General features: G+C 45.5%; 1 protein-coding gene across 2 annotated transcripts in view; it reads right to left on the reverse strand.

Moving 5' to 3' along the window:
- LOC143215260 (protein daughterless-like) overlaps positions 1–20,078 on the reverse strand; it is a 180,455-nt gene that overhangs the window by 108,615 nt on the left and 51,762 nt on the right. The window contains exon 1 of one of the 2 annotated variants that reach the window (XM_076437241.1): positions 10,715–18,930. The exons of the other annotated variant lie outside the window; for it this stretch is intronic. Within the exon in view, the coding sequence (XP_076293356.1) occupies positions 10,715–10,900 (186 nt within the window). The 5' untranslated portion in view covers positions 10,901–18,930. Of the gene's footprint in view, positions 1–10,714; positions 18,931–20,078 lie in introns of those variants that run through there. 2 annotated transcript variants of the gene reach the window in all.

The raw sequence follows: 20,078 nt of genomic DNA on the forward strand, positions 1-20,078 counted from the left end.
GTCTGATTTGAAAATTTGACACAGAGACGTTTCACTTATTAATTTCATGTAACATGTCCTTTTCCCCTAGGGGTGGATTTATAGTGAAGCTGCGAGCATCGATGATAGCGGAAAAAGTAGAAAAAGTACATATGTATATTATTTTCTTTGTTATTCTTTTTTTTCACCGCACAGCTCACCTCGCTGCTCCGCTATAAATCCATACTAAATTGACGATAAACTAGAATAAACAATTGTCAGGAGCAATCTTATAAATGAAATGACCGAAATAAGTCACTGGCTTTGGAAAATAATCGAGTATCAAAGTCCAGTCGTATTGGTTTCCTGATTCTACATCTTGCATGCTACTTTCAACCCTCGAATCAATACCACCCTCACGTAATAATTACCCAAAACGATGTAGAAGGATATAAGACAAAGAACATCAACAAATTCCGGAAACTACAGACTGATAAAGCCGAGTCGTATTGATTCAAGGACCTCACCCCCAATTTTCTCAACTCCTGACCGAACAATGAGCCTCGGGAAACCACCCCCAACTTGATACCCATTCGCCAACTTCCGTAATCACTTCGACTTACCAAAAGACTTTAAACCACCATATGAACTCGAAAAATGATGAAAATTATACAAGATGCCTAGAAATGGGGTTAAATTTTCGGGAAAAATCGCAAAGTTCGGAGGCTAACAGCGTTTGGACCGTCATCATCAACGTCATCCTGGTGGGGTGTGTGTGCGCGCGCGATACACAAAAGCGAGATAGCTGCGGTGTAGGATCGGGGGTTGGTCGGGGGTGCGTTCCGAAACACATCCAGCTGGCGCCTCTCGGCACTATGGCGGCCGTTATAAGCCCGCTACCAAATCAAGCGTGTGTGACACACTAATAATCGGACGTATATATGGTGTCTATACAGTGGCTCGGGAAGCACACGTGTATACATAAGGGGTGGCGCGGGTGTACCCTTGTATATAGGTATCACACATTCCTGTCAAGTCGCGTCTATAGGTGTATCGCGAGGGGGTTGTATGCGGCTGGAACGCCCGCGAGCGCGTTCACAGACACACGTAAATGGAGACAGAGACGACACAGAGATATAGACACGTACACACCGATGTGCCCGTAGACGGATATAGGTGTATATCTTGTCAGGCGACACGTATACCAGAGCCAAACACAGGTGAGCCAGAGTATACAGGGCAATTAGAACGCGGACGGAGACGACGTGATTTTCCGCAGGAATTTTCGCGCGCTCTCTCCGCCACTTTATTAATTTCCGCTTAATTAAATCGCGCCTTCGGCCGGATTACAACCGGGATTACGCCCCGACGACCGGCTAAGCGGTGACCAGAGTCCGAGGAACTTCCATATCAACGGCGCAAAGTTTGCGTAACAACTTATCCGCCGCTGTTACGACTTCCTCTCTCTCTGTGTGTGCTTACAAGCGGCGTTAGGCGACTCGCATCCTCCAATTTTAATGAAACGCGTGCAGCACTTGAAAAAAATGTTTGACACGGTTTCCTTGCAGCGACCGTTCTTCTTCCAAAAGGAAAATTACCCTACGAGGTAGAGCTATGCAGATATTTCAGAGCTTCTTTTTAACCCCCTGCTGACGTAGATGCTTTCAAATATTAATTCTTGCTCCTCGGAAATGATTGATAGATCCTCTGGACATGTTGAGAAATTATAATTTTTTGGAAATGTATAGACGAATTTAGTATTTCGTTGTTCGGTCATTTCTTTTTACGACTTGGTAACTAGTTTCAGCTTGCGGATGGAAGACAATCAATTTTTCTAACAAGTTAAAGTTTGTTTTAGTGTTTTCAGGTCAGAGAATTGAGATTCTAAAGTAGCGATCAAACTGCACGCAACATTTGTTATCCTCAATTACGCGCAGCTAGTAATTTCTTAATAGAAATCGTCGTGACCTATACAGGGTGAGTCGCGTAACGTGTCGATCACAAATAACTCGTAAGTTATTTGTTGTACAAGAGAAATGTTCAAAGAACATACAGTGCTGCAATACGATTTTTGTTACTTTGATTTTTTATCAAGACATGGAGGTCACCTTCAGTTTATTCAATAGAATGCCCAATATTTTTGATCGAACTCGGATGAAGCACAAAATCCTCCGTAAAAAAGTATTCACCTTCGTATATTACAAATGTAATAGTTAACGAGATATTATCGAAATAATTTTCCGTATGTACTTATTCAAATTGAGGGTATCAGTTCCAGCATCTACTATCTTCCAGGTAATAGCTATTATACATATAGGAAATTATATCGATCATATCTCGTTAACTATTAGATTTATCACACACATCAATACACACATACAATCAAAAATATTGGGCATTCTATTTAATAAACTGAAGGTGACCTCTATATCTTGATAAACAATCGAAGTAACAAAAATCTGATTGCAGCACTGTATGTCCCCCTAGGAACCATGCAACATTTGTTTGAACATTCTTTTTTGTACAACAAATATCCTGTATATCGTTCAGTGTGAAGCAGAAGGGTTTACAATGTTTATTTTGTATCTTCCAATTCCATCTTTCAGCGAGATACCAAACCTTCAACCCCCAAAAATTCGCTATCCCACTTCCGGTGTTCGCGACAGGCCGTCCAAGAAACGGGATTCGGGTCGCTAATGCGGGGTAGTCGTAGCGCGCTAATCCGTGGCGGACTAGATTGGCCGGTGGTCGCCGCGGAAATCGTCGAAACTGTGATGATCGCGGGTCAGGGGCGGATCAAACGCAAAAGTCCGGTGATCCGAGTCGGATGGAGGGGTTGTAGGTTAGGTGTGCGCGAAATACGCGTGTCCCCCGACGCAACATATCCGTGCAAACAGAACCAAGGGGATAATGGTTACGAGGAATGGATATATCAGTCGGCGCGCGCGTTGGATCCTAGGATACCGCTATTAGTGGAGCTGCAGGCGCAGGGATATACTGTTGTCACGCGAATAACTGGTATGCGAGGAGGATACTCGGTTGTGCTGGTACCGTGTGCGTGTATCTAATTACGTCCGTGTGCGTTCTCGTGTGAGAGCTCGCGCGCGCACCCCATTGCGAATATATTCCCCGGCGGAGTATCTATTTACGCGTGTGTATATGTCGGGCGCAAATTGTGGAGTGGACTGCTCTCGAGTGCGCGCGCGCGCGATCGCGCGAGCGCAAGGCTGCTGCACGGGATCTGTAGCTACAAGCGTGATCATATGGGTTACACATACGTGCCTAAGTACCAATGCTAATCCCGACCATAGATTACGAGAGGAGCAGCGACGATCAACCGGAACCACGCCGCAGGAAATTCGAGGACCCTTTGGCTTCTGGCTTCTCGCCCCGGGGCCCCACCTCTCTAATATCGCCCCAATTCCTTCCGTCGGCAATTTATTCGCGACTTCGGGATATACCTGCTGAATAGATGCCGGGCTGACTTGTTAATAATTACCGCACCGATAGAACTCGTGGCTGCTGTGCACCAGCAGAGGATTTCAACGGCGAGGTCGCCGAGATGATTGGAGCTCCGAGCTCCGGATGTTTCCAACGATTTGCGGGTTCAAGACTGGCTTTAGGGATAGGAAATTAGTCGGAGTTTTGATACACCGTCTGTGGAATGTATGCTGCATTTGAAAAATGTTGTCAGCGAGATTTCTTTGGAGTTAGGGGATGATACGAATACATGAACTCTCGGCATCTGGGATTCGTGAGGTTAAAAATTGATCTACTAGCGAGAAAATTAGTCAGAATTGTTGATTACGAACTGGACTATTGGTGATGGAATTTATTAAAAAAGTTTCTGTTACCAGGATTTTTATATTAGAAGTTGGGGGAAGATATGGCTATATGAAATTTCGAAAATTACTCGAGTCTTTAGCAGTACGTTCTGGTAGCTTTGTATTTTATTCCAACAACGTTCCGAATTTATAGCGTTCATAAAGTGCTAAGATCGCCGATGCACGCGATGCAATTCTGACATTGCGAGCGAATAGTAAAGCCTAAACGAATAAACCGCGCAGTAATTGGAATAAAATAGAATGTCGTGTCGTGGGACCGAAAACGTTTAACCTTAATTGTCGTTCGCTAAGTGAATAAATGTATGAATCAGCGTTGAGAAAACATCTCAACACAGACGATCGTCGTCATCGCGATTGATCGTATTATTTGAACAACGTTCTTTTTTCCCTGGTGCGTCTCCTGGCACGCGCGCGGTTTTACTTTTGCGATCAACTGTACAAGCGGAGGAGAGAGAATGAGAGAAACGAGAAAGCGAAAGTGTGCTCGTCGATGGCGGTGGTCCTGGTCTCTGCGTAATGCTCGTTCAATTAAGACGAAAATTCGAGACGATCGGGTCATGCGCCCGACGTCGATCGTGAAAGCTGTCCCATGGGTTACATGGATACACATCGCGAGTTTCTCGTGCCCACACACTCCAAATATCACTTAGCACCAAACAGCTTCGCTAGCGAAAACAAGAGTCGAGCATGGGACCTCCGCTACGCCTTGGAAACATAATCTGATGAACGGAGTAATTTATTTGACTTGAACTACCCCAACAGAGGTCCCCACCATTTTTGTTTTCAAATTAGAGGTACATTTTGGCTGGGAAAACTGTAGTCTGCGCTGTTTTATAGATTAATAATTAAGGATAAATGATGAATTTTTATAGTCCCCTTTTACTTGATGTTCCATAATAGTCGAAAGGGTGTCTACACCAATCTCTGGTGTAGATGAGGTAGTATAGCAAATTTGGATCACAAAAAATCGGTTCGTTTTCCAGGAGGTCGAGATAATTGCTGATCGAAACCAGGGAATTGAATGAAACCGACAGGACCCGTTACATCGCCTCGTTTCACCTGTCTATCGAGTTCCCAGTTGCCGAGGAACTTCGCCGGGAGACCAAAATTTTATGCAAATCGGGCCCGACCCGGCCCGCGACCTATGGCGAGCGGTCAGTTCGAGGACTTATCGGTCGTTTCGATGCTAATCACGCTCGCCACTTAATACACTTTTGATTAAGTCCCGAATTTTCGATCCTCGAAGATGATGAGTGTCGAGATCGATTTAGTAATCGATCGATTTGGTGAATGACGGATATCGAAGTAGACCGCGGATGAGAACCGCTGAGAGACGGGCGAGGGCTAGGTTAAAAGCGGCAATGAATAGAATTGATATAAATGGGACGGCGACCTGGCTCCGGTCTCGAAGCTGATTGTTTTTTCTTTCCCCTATCGTCGAATTGGCCGACAAGTGCCACTTTATTGCCGCAACCAGTTTCGTTTTCGAGCTTTTTGCCGGACCGAACGCTCGTGCCGACTTTGACCGAGCGTGAAATCGAAACCCTTGCGAATCCGATCGATAATTCACGCTGGGACGCGCGAATTTCGGAATTTGGATCTGCATTCTTGTTTGCGTTGTTCCACGCGTCTACATTTCTAACGTAGAACTACGAATTTTCAGGCAGTGTCCGATGTTTTGTGAAATTATTCGGTGTCGAGTGACAGAAAATAGGGGTTGAGGACCACAAGAAAATTACAATTTTCTCTCACCCCGAATATTCTAATTAAATCTTCTCTAACAACAATTGCGTATCAGTTTGTGCTACAATAAATTCGTTCCACCCGATTCCAGTATATTGAAACTCTTCCTGTAGAAAATGAGTTCAGAACAGCATAAATTACAGCTCATTTACATAATTTGCATAATATGTGGAACACCTTGAGCGATAACATTCATCGGCGCGGCGAAACAAAATTTCACAAAAATTAATTTTTAACAACCCACGAAATTTACATGCTCGTGCAAGAGATAATATGATAACGCTCCGACGACGAACGCATCGTTTAGACTCAGCTTTACCATATTTATTTATCTGATTAATAATCAATTATTAAACACGCGTGCGGCTATGTGTGTTAATGTAATGCAGCCGAAAGTGTACATACAATTTTATGCAACATCGCGTCGTGGAAGCTGCGTGGAAACCACAGTGGATCAAAATGATTCATTCATCTGCCCTGTCCCAGATCGTTATCGACCAAAATCATTTTTTTAAAAATTCAATCCCAACCACATGATTCATCTTGTACTTTAAAAAAATTCATCTTGTACTGGAAACTTATTCATAGAAAATGATTTCGCTTATAACACTTTTTTTTTATCATTTCATTAAAGATAATGTCCGCCGGATCGTTTTACTCGACGATACCAATTTCCGGCGAAAAGAGTAAACGCGCTCCAATTTGAAAGATTCTGCGTAACGGATCAAAAATTACTTTTGCCAGCGGCTGTATGCCGTTCCACTCGTTCCTGCGAGCAGCGTTCAATCGTATTAACGGGAGAAACGCGACGGGCCAATTACACCGTCGATCACGCTCGTTATCAAAAAGTTACAATGTCTCTCTTTCCGGCGGAGGTGTCGGCGGATGGACCTTGTACGGCTCGGATGTTGAAGTCGCGATCGAAATTGCGGCGCGGTAGCGGCCCGCGTTACGAAACAGAGAGCAGCGATATTTCGCCGGGGCCACTTACGAGTCGCCGCTAATTTAAACGTTTAATTGCGAGTCCGTTTTTAGCGGAAAAATGAGCGCGCGAGCGGCTAATTAAGTCCGGCCCAAAGAGAGATAACGCTTTCATAACGAACGCGGCCCTCCGCTTTTTGTTGTAGTATTTTTAAGTGGCCGCCTCCATCGGCTCTCTCCACTCCTCTCTCTCTCTCTCTCCATTTCTCTTTCTTCCGTTTCTGTGGGTCGACGATGACTCGGCCAAGATTTTACGCCCGACAAAGCCCGGAAAAAAGCTCCTCGAAATCCGCGTAGCGCCGACCGTTTCGAACACGTTTCGAGAGTCCGAGGACCGGATATACGAACAGGGAGGAGAGAGAGAGAGGGAGAGAGAGCCCGAGCAGACCGGAAATGGCTGGCCTTACCACGGCTCGATCAAAAACTGGTTCCACCAGACGCTCTCGAAATCGAGATCGGCGGGGGGATAAAAAAATATCGCCCCTACGTTCAGTCGATAAATCCTCGTCGAATGAATTCATTGTTCGGGGGCAGGTAAAGGGATCTACGATTTTCGGTGACGGTGCGCGCTCTCCGCTCCGAGTCGTTAGGGTACTTTAGTATACCCCAACGATCCTCGGCAGAGGGTGGAAGAATTTTTGGGGGGACGGTTCACCCGAGTTATTAATGAGATGGAGAGAGATTGCTGCCAGGAAATCGTTGGATCGACGCAGATGTTTATGGAAATTTCCGATCGCCGTTCTAACCTGCTTTTTTTTCTACCTCGCTTGTCGATTTATCGTGGAGTTTTGCGAATTCACGGTGCGCCAAGTGGTCGGGAATTTTTAGAGGAGTTCGGCGAGGTATGATTAATTTTTAACCCTTTGCACTCGGAGCTAGTTTAACCGGAAAATTAAACATTGCCTCCGATCTAGAATATTTACGTTGCCTATGATTTATGAAATTTTCTGGATACGAAATTGGTATAATACCTCATACAATACCTAAATGTTTAGTAATTGATTAGTAGACTGCGGATCTTTATGTAAAAGAAAAATGTTTTCATTGATTGTGGAAAGCAGGAATAATATAAAAATTGATTTAATCCCTTAACGACTTTGTTACATTAAAAACAACATTACAGCATTCTTGAATTTTTAAATTTAGTGGTGCCTCAGGGGGGGGCAACCGAGTGCAAAGGGTTAAGGCTTGTCGAGTTTGTTCGGTGAGGATACTCCAATTTTTGTTTCGCGGAACTTGTGCATTTGTATTCGCTTCAGGAATTTTCGAAACATCGTCCAACTGCTTAATTTATTGTAGATAACGAAAACACATTTTTGGTTAGTGTCCTGCAATTAACGAAGACAATTTTTATTTTGCACGAAGATCCGCATAATTTCAATAATTATGGGATAAAATTGATCGATGGTGGTAGACTTAGTATTAAAATAGAAAAGTGCAATTGTATTGGCGGTTTTAAAACACTGACGATCGGCAAACGAATGATTGCATGTGCTAAAATCGTCCAAAAACATTAGGCGTGTCGCTGGGAAAGGGACCCCGCGCCAACCTGATCGAAATTCCATCCTCCGACTTGTGGAATTCGATAAAAAAACGCTCGCGGAAAGTCGCCCGCTCCAATTCCGCGCGCGATCGGTGCGCTGCGAGAAGACGAACAATGGATCGGCAGCTGTCGATCCGTGGCCGCGCAGGTGAGAGAGCCTCGCTCTAACCTGTTGTCTCCCGCGTTGACGTTGGTCCTTTGTAATTAGACCGCTATTGTGCGGTGGCAATTGGTAAGTGACGCGGCGGTAGACAAGCAGAAGATTGCGCAACGAATAAAAAAAAAGAAGAATTTCAATATCGTCTCTCGTCGACCTGGATCGCCTATCGAGGTCTATCGAGAAGCGGCAGCTCTCGGCCGGGAAAACCGCGTGAAAGCCCGAGGGGCTCTCTCGATGGAAAACGCGAGACGTGGAACTCGCGAGGTTCGCTCTCGCAGAAGAGATTTATGGGAACACGGGAACTTCCGGAACGCGCGCGCGATTAAGGGGAAATTAAAGTTGCAAGTGGAAAAGGAGAACCGCTGCGCACCAACCAGTCCATAAGCCGGAGAGGATCTAGCGGCTGTGCTGCGCGGACTGTAGCGAAATAATGTACAGTGCCGTACAAAACGACGTGGCAACTATGGAAAAGGAGGGGGGGAGGGCGAGGGGGATGTGTACACGAAACACCGTGGCGTTCCGTCTCTCTCTTCGTCTCTCCCCAGCCTCTCTCGGCCGTCAGGGTGACAATGGTGTGCAAAGGAGATTAACAAACAGAATAAGCTAACGCATAATCGCATTATTTCTGGCTAAGCCGCATTTAAATTAGATAGAAATTCCATTTAACGAAACAATGCCGGGATGATGATGAGTCACTGCCGCCATACGAGTCGAAATAGACGTTCACCCCCGCACCCCCGTGCTACTGTTTCTGATATTCCTTATTACGCGAACTGACTTCGCGGAGATAATCGGGCCGAACCCGCCGTAAATGCCAAGCGAGACGCATCTGGATCTCATGGAGTCCGAGTTCATTTTGCCGCGGAGTATCAAAATTGCGCCATTGGATTATAACCTGGTTAGAATCCTCTCTATTAGTTTGTTCGTTCATTTTCTGTTTCGTGACGGTCGCTGTTTTCGGATTTTCCTCTGCAAAATTGAATTAGCACACTGAACCGGTCGCGCGGAGAGAAAAGGGAAAGTTGTGCGGCATGCCCTGCAGCTGAAAAATGTTTCCGAGGACTGTACACAATGGATTCTAGAATATTGAATTATACAGGGTGGATCGGAACTCGGGGTATAAATCTATTCGAACACACATTGTAGAATCGGAGGCAGTAGAATTTCAAGCAGCAGTTTGTCCGCCATTCCTATCGGAGTCTAGTAGAAACGTCAGCCTATATTTTCTGCTTGAACAGCAAGAAAATAATCAAAAAATTCGTTCAGTATATCAGAAAAATTTGATTCAGAGAAAAATATTATATTACTTCGATACTTTATCAGAAAAAAGCACATTTTTAGCTTTAATATTGCCGCTTATCGCTTCTCATGTCAACGTCAACAATATTAAACCACCAGCAACCCCAGACGAGGCAAAATGTCGTCACGACACGTCAAGAGCAATATTTTAAAAAGCCCAAGAGCAATCAAAGCACGATGTATCCGAAACGCACAAAGACAACAGAGAGCCGAGCCGCAACAAAAAAAGAAAAAAGAAAAAATTCCAGCGCACCCCGCGTATCCGAGGCAAGGGTGCCGGCATTGAAAAAGAAAAAAGCGAACGACCATCGTGCCCGCCCACGTGACGACGGCCATGCTCGTGACGTAACAGTGACGTCAGTGGGCCGATGGCGTGCTCGGCACGCTCCGTCGGCCGCGCGGAGAAAATCGTAAACGTGTCTCTATTTTCAATCGACGCACAATCGGATTTACAGGGAAACCCTGTGCACCGTGAAAACCTGGCCGAGATTGAAAGGAACTCGTTTCCAACTGGTGCATCCGGTCTGCCCCTATTTTAAACGCGGCGAGCGGCTACCCTCGCTGGCCAGCTAAGAGACTACTAAGAACCTTCATTTTTGCAACCCCTAAAACTCGGGAAGCGAACTGTCTTTTAGTGAAGTCGTTGTTAATTGGTGGCCTGCATTGATTAGTTAAGAGATTGATACACCAAATTATTAGGTGGTAGTTTCCGATTTCAACCTCCTAGGATTACGGTTGTTAGAAGGGGAAACGTTCCTTTTATTATTATTATATTATTGATAACTGAGAGCTTATTCTTGGTCAGTCGAAATATTGTAAACTAAATTTTCAAACGGTTATTTTTTCTCAACGTCCACGTCACGATATTTGAAACTAGAAAAGCAGATACTCTTCTTTGCCAAAATTATTTGCTGTAGACCTGTTCTAGCTAGTTAATAGACTAAAAATGTTCTAACTAGTTTCCCTTTAACTGAAGTACGCTAAGAAACGCCAATCGCTGTTCCCGTCCTCAAACAACATTTCTAAACGTTGTTCTTTCTCACTCCGTGGAGCCCAACTCCAGAGAGCAGAGACGTTCGCCTATTGATCAGCGTTGAAAATCGATGGAACTGTTTTCGTCTGCGGACGCAACTGGTAGTCGACGAGTGCAGGGTGCATCGAAAAGGGGTTGGAAACGGGTCTTACCTGCGCACCACCGCCGACGATCGACTGGTATGCCGACTGGAAGACGCTGCCGAGCTGCGTGAGCCCGTCGTCCTCCATCTGGAACATGATGTCTGCGCCGGGAGAGCCGTTGTTGTTCAGATTGTTGTTGTTTACCATCAGCTTCTCCGTGCTGGCGACGTCGCGCAGTATTGTGTTCGACTGCATCTCGCGGCCACCTTGAGGGTGGTTGGTGTGAGAGGGGAGCGGGGGATGGTTCTGCGGTTAGACTGTCGCTACTCTAAGGAGGAAAGAGGATAGAAGAGGAAGGAGAGAGAGAGAGAGAGGCCGAGTCTCGGCCGCCAGGTGGTTCGCTATCAAATCTTGGTGACGATCGCGCCTCGACCGTGGTGTATCGCTCTCATCGTCCGGCTAGGTAGCCAGAGTCACTCGCCAGGGGGTGGCTTTAGCTGATGAGCTCTGTTGGACAGTGCGCACACGTTTCGAGGATTTCGGGGCGCATATCAGGCTGCCACTTTCTAATGGGACTTGTAGAACCACCGGGCACACAACGGCACAAACAGGGTTCTTCGGTCTTTCACTGAGAAACGCAGGTAATTGGGGACAGAGTCGAATCGGAGCACTGGTCGTTAGGGGATGACTTTAGTTGTTGAACTCCGTTGGATAGTGGGCTCACGTTCCACTGAGGATTTCGGGGTGCATATCAGGCTGCCACTTGAAAATTCCGGGCACTCACTGGCAACTGCTCCGGTTTCTCACTGAGAATGAAGATCAGGGGGCAGAGTCAGAACACTGCTCGCTAGGGGATGGCTCTAGCAGATGAGCTCCGCTGGACAGTGCGCACACGTTCCTAGTATTTCGGGGCGCATATCAGCTCGCCACTTTGGATAGGATTTCAGGGACCACCGAGCACACACTGGCAACTCTTCGGTTTTCACTGACGATTAGGGGACAGAGTCAGATCGGAGCATTGCTCGGGTTGAGCCTCACAAGGTTCGACGCCGCCGCGTGCCACGAGGACGCATCGCGTACCACTAGCATTCACCCGCGCGTCCATGCACCATCCGACGCGCGGCGTCGCTTTTTCAATCAAAGACGAACACCTGTTCACGGAATTGTACCAGAAAGCGAAGCGCACTGGGGACGCGAGGATGCACGGAGCTAAAGTCGAGAGGACTGTTCGCGGACAAACTGGAGCCACCACTCGACGAACGATAGCAATGGAGCACTGTGCACGAGAGAATATAGTCAACGTGACGACGGAAGGCGAGAATTTCGGATGCGAGATCGATCGGCAGGGCAGAAGCGACCTGCGTGGACAGACGACGAGGAGCAACCACGCGGGATCCTTCCTGCACGGGGTACGCGACGAGACTGACGCTTCGCGAGGGGAGGCTCCCGCCCCACCCCTCCCCTTCCGGCTATGACGGCCCCCACTACGATCCCAAACTAATCCCCTCCAACCGGCTACGGATGCGCGCGGCTAGCGATGGGCGCTCGAACCTCTTACTCTCGAATTGTGCTCTAAAAGTTCAAATCTGAGAATTCTGGGGTGAACCGTGTGTTTTCCAAATGTTTTGAGTTTGATTCACAATTTAGTTATATTGCTGATTGGGGTAGTGTTTCTCTTAATTTCAATTCACAGGTTGATCCCATAAAGTTTGTTACAGGAAGTGTATCAGAATTTCGGAAAAAATGTACAGTTTTTTCAAGAATGGTTACATAATCGATCGACATGATTTTTCATCCATTTTCAATTTACAGGTTGATCCCATACAGTTTCTTACATGAAGTGTATCAGAATTTCGGAAAAATTGTACAGTTTTTTCAAGAATAGTTACATAAACGATCGAGGTGATTTTTCATCCATTCTCAGTTTACAAGTTGATCCCATAAAGTTTGTTTTACGAAGTGTATCTTTTGGAGTACTTTGTGTTGGAGAAATTTGAAGCTTTGTAGGTTTCGTGATAGTCGTATGCTTCGTGTCTGTAGAATTTCACTGGTCAGTTGATAGGACCCGACAAGTTGGATTGAAGGATCTATCTTCATTCAATGATTATTTTTAAGAGTTCCAGGCTGAGTGGCTGATGACAGCCAGATGGATCAGCATTTGCATACGTTATAAATACTACAATAGTATACATTGACCGAAATATAATACGATGGTGTGCGTGGTCAACGACGGATGCTGGAGTCACCTGTTTTTGCAGTTGATTAATTCAGTAACATAAAACGATACAATGTAGCTCGGCGCTTTTTGCATATCTGAAATACTCCCATGCAAATGTCATCAACCCTCCCGCAGCTTCTAGTCATTCTTTTAGATGTAGGGATATCACCTATTTCTGCGACCATAAAAATTAGGATAAATTAAGATTCTCTTTTCACTCCTCTCTCACTACATAGGCCACAGGAAAATTTATAAAAATAATTCCGTCACTAAAATGTGGATAACATGGCAAACAACGTGTCGCTAGTAGAATTAGGAAAACGATGTTTTAAAATTCGGAAAGTTCCGTGAGACCAAAAAACGCGGTTCTTTCAGAGCCATCGCTAGACTCGGGCCTCTCAGTCCCTGCGAGAGCAGTCTCTCTCTCTCTCCTCTCCCCTCGAGCCGGTATGTCGGACCAGAGAGCGTTTCGGCTCCCCCTTCACGTTCCCTACTCACAGGAAGCAACCCCTAGCGCGAAGGGCCGGCGTTTTTGCCCGCAGAACCCACCACTCTCTTCGTGTAGCTACGACGACGACGACGGGGAGACCAGTGTGGGTGGATGCCTCTCTTTCTCTCTCTCTCTCTCTGCCGTCCCGAAAACATCGGTCCACTTGTTGAGTCGGAAAGAGAGCCGAAAGAGAGAGAGAGAGAGAGGGGAAGAGAGCGAGGGAGAGTCGTCTTTTCCGGCGGCGCACGCGAAAGTGCCCCGGCGTCGTCGGGAGACAAAAGCTCTGCGTTACCAGGAAGCCGGAGAACGAATGAAACACGGAGGACCACGGGGTTTTTGCGGATGCGAAATCGAACGAGAATATCGAGACTGGAACGAGTACGCCACACGGGAAGCACGCACTTTCCCGTTTCGTGAAATACCTTTCGCCTCCGTCCGGTAAAACCATAGCCTTTCTTCTCGCACGATTTTTAGGGTACCGTTGCTCCGGGCGACGCTGCTCGGAGACATTCGGACTGTGTGGTCTTTTTGCCGAACACCGCTGAAAATTGTCCATCAGTTGTAAAAATTCTCCACGGGAGATCATAGACATTGCCCGAGAGGATCGAATCATTATAGGGTACCGTTGCTTCAGGAATGCTCAAACTGTGTGGTCCCTTCGGTGAAGACCACTGAACGTTATTAACATTGTGGAAATTCCTCACGAGGAACTGTAGATATGTTACTCCTTTTTTTTATATTATTAACTTTAGGGTACCCCGTTGCACCGAGCCGGAAATATTCAGACGAAGTTGACCATTTTACCACGTTTTTATTAGCTCGCTTTCTTGTTTGTCTGTTCGGTGGCAAATTTTCCAATTGATTTTTTCCTCCATGAGACGATAAAATAATTTTGGAGTACCGTTGCACCAAGTATTGTTCAAGCCTCAGTTTATATCTTGCAGATGTAAAAATGTCCAACAAAATAAACGAAAGGTTTCAGAGATGAAAGTACTGGTCTGCCTCGTTAACAGGGTTTCAATGGACCCATCTCCGGACATGTATCGAGGCGATGTCGGGAGTGGTTCTCGGGTTGTTCCCGAGTGTATATCGAGCAACTTTTTTCCGCGTCGAACGTCCGGCTGGTCATATCCGGATTTCAATCCGGGAAAACTGGAACTCTCGTTCGTTTGCCAAGTGGGTTAGATTGGGTCGGGTGAGGTTAGGTAATTATATACCTTCGGCCAGTCGCGTGGGTACGACACTAAAATTACTCACGAATTTCCAACTAACGAGCACTACCTTTGGCGCCACGGAGGTATCTCGTTTGTCTCCCGAGACAGATTTTCCGAAACCGTGGTATCGTCGCGGCCCTTTCGCCCCGCGGAATGAAGATATTTTCGCCTAACAGATCGTTTAGCGACGCTTCAACACGGTGCAACTTAGCCCCGGTCCGTTCGCAGAATTGATGCACGCCTCTCCGGCTCGTTGGGACGCGTAACAAGCTGGATTTTTCGGCGGATCACACGCGACCACCGGCAAACTTACGGGAATCTTGCTAGTCCTTCTTATCCTCAACTTGCTGGAAAATCTGCTGCTACTCGATCATCTTGTGAACATGAGTAGGTGCTAAGAAAACTTGAACGAAATTCCCAGTGCAAGAGTATTAAAAGAAGATAAAGATTTCTATCCAGCATTTTTATTTTCTTAACCCCATTTAAAAACCTCAATTTAGTACAATAAAAATTGATTCATCTCTGACCTCCCAGAAAACATTACAAGACATAAAATATTCCACCTGACCGTCCCGGAATGAATTCGGGGCAATAATAGTTATTTTTCGTGTGCACCCCTTAATCGTGTGTGTTACAATGTGTTTAGAAGTTCGTGCAGCATCTAAGGAAGCACGGTTCAGCGAGAAATGAATTCGGTACGCAATTAGAGTGATTCCGGGCCACCCCAACCGGGAAAGGTAACGGTGAGGCCTGCATTTTTTCGTTGGGACAGGGCAAGGTGCGTCGAAATGATATTCGGGAAGACCATATGCCGGTGTAGCGGCACGACAAGTACCTTTCGAGATTTACAGCGGCCATATTAATGCCAGCAACTGCGCCACGGGAGTCCCGGGGAATCCTCGCGGCGCAGAGACGTAAAATTTTCTCGTCTCTGACCAGAGGGACCGGCCCGAGAAACTCACCGACGAGAAACCGATGCGGATCGGTCGTTAAAACCTGGCCTCGGACCAAGCTCCTACGATACTTATCAACTGAATCAACGAATCGGAATTACGCAACTGTTTATTTGTACAGCGTCGTTATTTATCTTCAGGCTTGACGAACTTTCTGCCGCGCACTCGAGTTCAACCGTGCGACTTCTTTTTATTATTTTTTTCTCCGTATTCGAGTGTCCCGATCTGATACACGCCGCGCAGATTAACATCTTGATGCAGATAAAATTGCCGCTGGATCGACGGTGGCCGGAGAGCCGGCTATTATTTACGGGATCGTAAAAATGGGGAACACGCCACCCTGCAGGGAAAGTTCCGAATCGAGCACTTCCGCTGAATTTATTAAGCATAGTGCTCCGAAGTGGGGCGAGCATCCGATTTTTCTTATTAGTAGACTGTGGTCCTCCATGCGCTTGGAGAATTCATAACTGGACAACGTTGATATCGACGAGGAAGTTTTTAATCCGCGAAACAAGATTGCAGATTTTATGCGAAACAACAATTGTCTGTGTCGATTGTGAGGTACAGGAACTAGGTAGACATTTGTTTCTTTTCTTAACAATCTTACGGAGTTCGAAACGATGCGACAGGATTCTTAAATATTTTAAATTTCATCAATCGCGCGCGACTGCTAATTTAATCAAACGCAAAAAATGGTTGCATCATTTTTATCTTATCTTATTATATGTAGCTCCTGCAGCTTGACATTCCCTACCACCCCAAAAAATCACGAGCTTGTCGAAGTTTCGGGTTTGCGGACACCACGGGGGTCGCTGGTGGAACTTCTAACCTCAGGTACAAACCCCTAACTGCGAAGTGCTGGTGCCTCATTGTTCTGTACGCTTATTTTGACTGTAGCTCGCTACCTGTTCGCCTTTAATTATTTTACAGCTACTACCAGCTATAGTCATTCATCATTTCTGTCCACCTGACACCTTCGAACCTACCTTAACTTCACAGGCTATTTGCTACTCCTCTGACCCATTGTCCCAGGATTTACTATTTTATAGCACGAGTCTTGTGTAAACGTTGTCTCTAATTCGACAAACGCTTTCCTCACGTACCTTCAGAAGATATTGGCTGATAGAGCACTTCGAGGAAGAGAATTCAATTCTCGCTCTCGAGTCTCTTGATTTAAATAAACGAAATTTTCTCTGTTATTCGTGCACTTGCCCACTAGTTCGTATATTACTCTACCGTACCTGTGTAGACCTAGACGAGCATCGGGGATCGATCGATCCGATCCAACTGTTCTTCCCTGGGTTCGAAGCTCGGATCAAGTGTCTCCAATAGAAAGGTCCCCGAGACGATTGGTGTCAACTCGATGCTTCTCTTCGGACTCGTTGCCATCGGAATATGTTTCGCGTGGTCCGGCTGCTCGCGACGTGGGATCGTGGGTGAACAACTCGTACGATTCCACTCGGAACGATTGCTGCTAATGCGTTGACCCCCCGGGACGATAAACATGATCGAACCCGAATCAAAAAATCCCCATGCTCATCTCGCAGTTGATTCGTTTCAACACCTTGCTGAAGACTGTGGATCTTATGCACTCACGACAAAACCGAGTAGATGCAATTTAAAGAATTTCGGAGCATCAATGTGTTGGCTTCAACATTATTAAAATTATTAAACGGAGATAGGATGATCCACAGTCTGATCGTAGGGTTTGAGGGATTGAGGAATCAGCTGGAAATTATTCCACGTGTCACCTAAACGGCAGTTGACAGCAAAGCTAAAGAACAGAAGTTACTCTTAGACACCCGAATCTTAGGTCACAGTGCGCAGAGTAGATCACGAGTGTTCTTCAGGGTTAACGAATGAGCTAGAAATCATTCCACGTGTCACCTAGGCGCCATATCGTTGGAAAACAAGAAAGCTAACGAGAAAGAGGAGACCCATGCTCATTCTATTGACACCCGAATTCTCGGATCACAGTGCAGGGATCCGATCATAGACGTTCCTCAGGGTCGAAGCATCGTCGATGAATAGTTGCACGTGTCACCTGATCGGCAGGTAACCAAGAAAGCGATCGAGGAAAGGCAAAGAGGTGGCACTAGCGTAGGAAGACGAAGAGCAATGTAACCTGTCGGCGTGGGGAACGTTTCGTCATTGTGCGGCGGGCAACAAATAATTAGGTAACCTCGTCAGGCCAACTGTGTAAACTGCGGGTCTCGCGATGATCCGCACTCCGCGTCGCACGGCTCGAGGAGACACATCGAAAGTACAAGGGAAGAGGAGATAGAGAGAGAGAGAAAGAGAGCAAGAAGAAACGGAGACGAGAAAGAAAGGTGGAGAGTCGTCGACCCGGACGCCTCTTCTTCTCGTTCGTCGTGTTCGTCGCCGCGTGGTCCCTCCCCGTTCGCGAGCCCGGCGTTCTCCGGCGCAAAGAACGAAAGAAAGAAAAACGAGAGGGAGCGAGAGGAAGAGAGGGAGAAAGAAGAAAAAAATAATCATAAGACCGCTGTCGGTCGTTGTCGGCTGATGCTCCTTGTCGAGCGTTCTCGCGAGGACACGGCAAAAAGCCCACGCGAGCAAGAAGACGGAACTCCGACGTTGCCTCGTGCCATTACCAGCCGAACCCGTACGCCGTACCAACCGAGAGCTGATATAATTAAGGCCGATCGTTAGATAACGCGAAAATTGACTGAGATCGAAATTGGACGATAAACGCCGACGGGACCGGCTCCAGGGAAAGTACCGGCGACGAGGAACTACCGCGATCCGATCCGATTCGATTCGGGCCAACGTGTGTAAATTCTTCAGGGTATTGCCGCGCCGGCCAGTCGAGGAAGTGCGTTCCTTCTCTTCTGCACAGGCTGCTGAACAGAAACACGCTCCTCTACATTCACCGAACACTACCGAGTGAGGCTATTTTATGGAAAGAAACAATTTAATGATCAAATGTTACTCACTAAGCAAGTTTGCAATTTAGATTGTTCTCGACGTTTCGATCCAAATGTGGACCATTTTCAAGTGAAATTTTGCCTCTATAAAATTCTGTAAACTATAGTAATTGTTCAACAAAACCGGATAATACCAATAAAACTTTGACATACTTGCTATGTGTAAACGAATTATATAAATTCAATGATGGAACTTTTGAGAAAACTAATTAACACCATGCCATATTTTATGGAAATTGGAAAAACATACTCATTCACATTTCTTTTTTGCAGATTCCCATTTACATACCTACTTTTAAGGCAGAGTTGGGCATTAATCGATTAAAATTTTAATCAAGATTGATCGATTAATGTGTACGATTAAAAAAGTAATCATCGGAAAATCGGCGATTGATTCAATCGATTGATGAAGTTGATCGTCAATCGTTGATTAAAAGAAGAAATCATCGAAAAATCGGCGATTGATTCAATCGATTGATGAAGTTAGTCGCCATACGGTCTATCCATAAATTGTAGTAAGGAGGAAGATAGAGATTGGTTAATCGCAATTAATGACTACAGTAGAAATTTAACCGTTATTCCCAATTAACGATTAATAAGTATTTAATAAGTATTTAATCGTGTGTTAACCGCAATTAACGACTAAACTAGGAGATTAATTGTTAATTGCGATTAACGATTGAAGTAGACATTTATTCGTCAATCGTTGATTAAAAATTTTGCCCAACTCTATTTTAAGGACGTCATGAAAAATGTAATTCATTGACTGAAAGAACTGAACGGAAATAAAATAGAAATATTATCTATCTTGGTTAATTAACTGGAAGTATAAATTTGCACCGAATAAAAAACAACTCCGATTTTCAAGGAGCCGACATGTTGGCAAAATTTTTTATGGATACTGCAAAATCCCAATAAATACTGAACACAAGAGGATTGAATTTATTTATTCACTAAATTTATACGGATATTGATACCAAAGGGGAAGTGCAATTAAATTTCATTTAATCGAATCATCTTTTGCTAGTACATCAGACGTTTATGGAAATTAGTATTTCGAATCGATTCGAAGGAAACGAGATTAATCGAAATTTCATTTGATGCGTCGAGAGATTCGGGAGATTAATGACGATCCGTAGCCGCGTTAAGTTTAATGAGATCTTGTGTGTTCCATTGATTTTTACAGACTCGTAATTGACTCCGTGATTTATTGACTGCGCGGATTACGGTAATCCGAGTACCAACATGAAAATTTCTGTCGAACGGATAGCGCAATATAGATAAAATACCGTCGAGAAAAAGCAAATATAAACTGCAGGTATACAAGTCAAACACCGTGCGAAGATCAATAATGTAATTACTACGGTTCTGTTTTTCGAAAGATGTAACTCGACGTTTACAGACAGTTATAACAGCTGTCCAACCCAATCCTCTCGTTGGTCACGTGTAATGAATCTGGAGTAATTGCAGTAGACTAGACAGCTATTATGACAGATAGTGTACGTCGAGACTCTTCTTTTCAAGAACAGGATATAGTCGCTCAGATTAGCTATAACTGAACGTTTAAATGCTAATAAAGAACCACTAAAGAAGTTGATTCGCTCGTAAAGCGA

The sequence above is a fragment of the Lasioglossum baleicum genome, chromosome 13 (assembly GCF_051020765.1).
Source record: "Lasioglossum baleicum chromosome 13, iyLasBale1, whole genome shotgun sequence".
Taxonomy (NCBI): Eukaryota; Metazoa; Arthropoda; class Insecta; order Hymenoptera; family Halictidae; genus Lasioglossum; species Lasioglossum baleicum.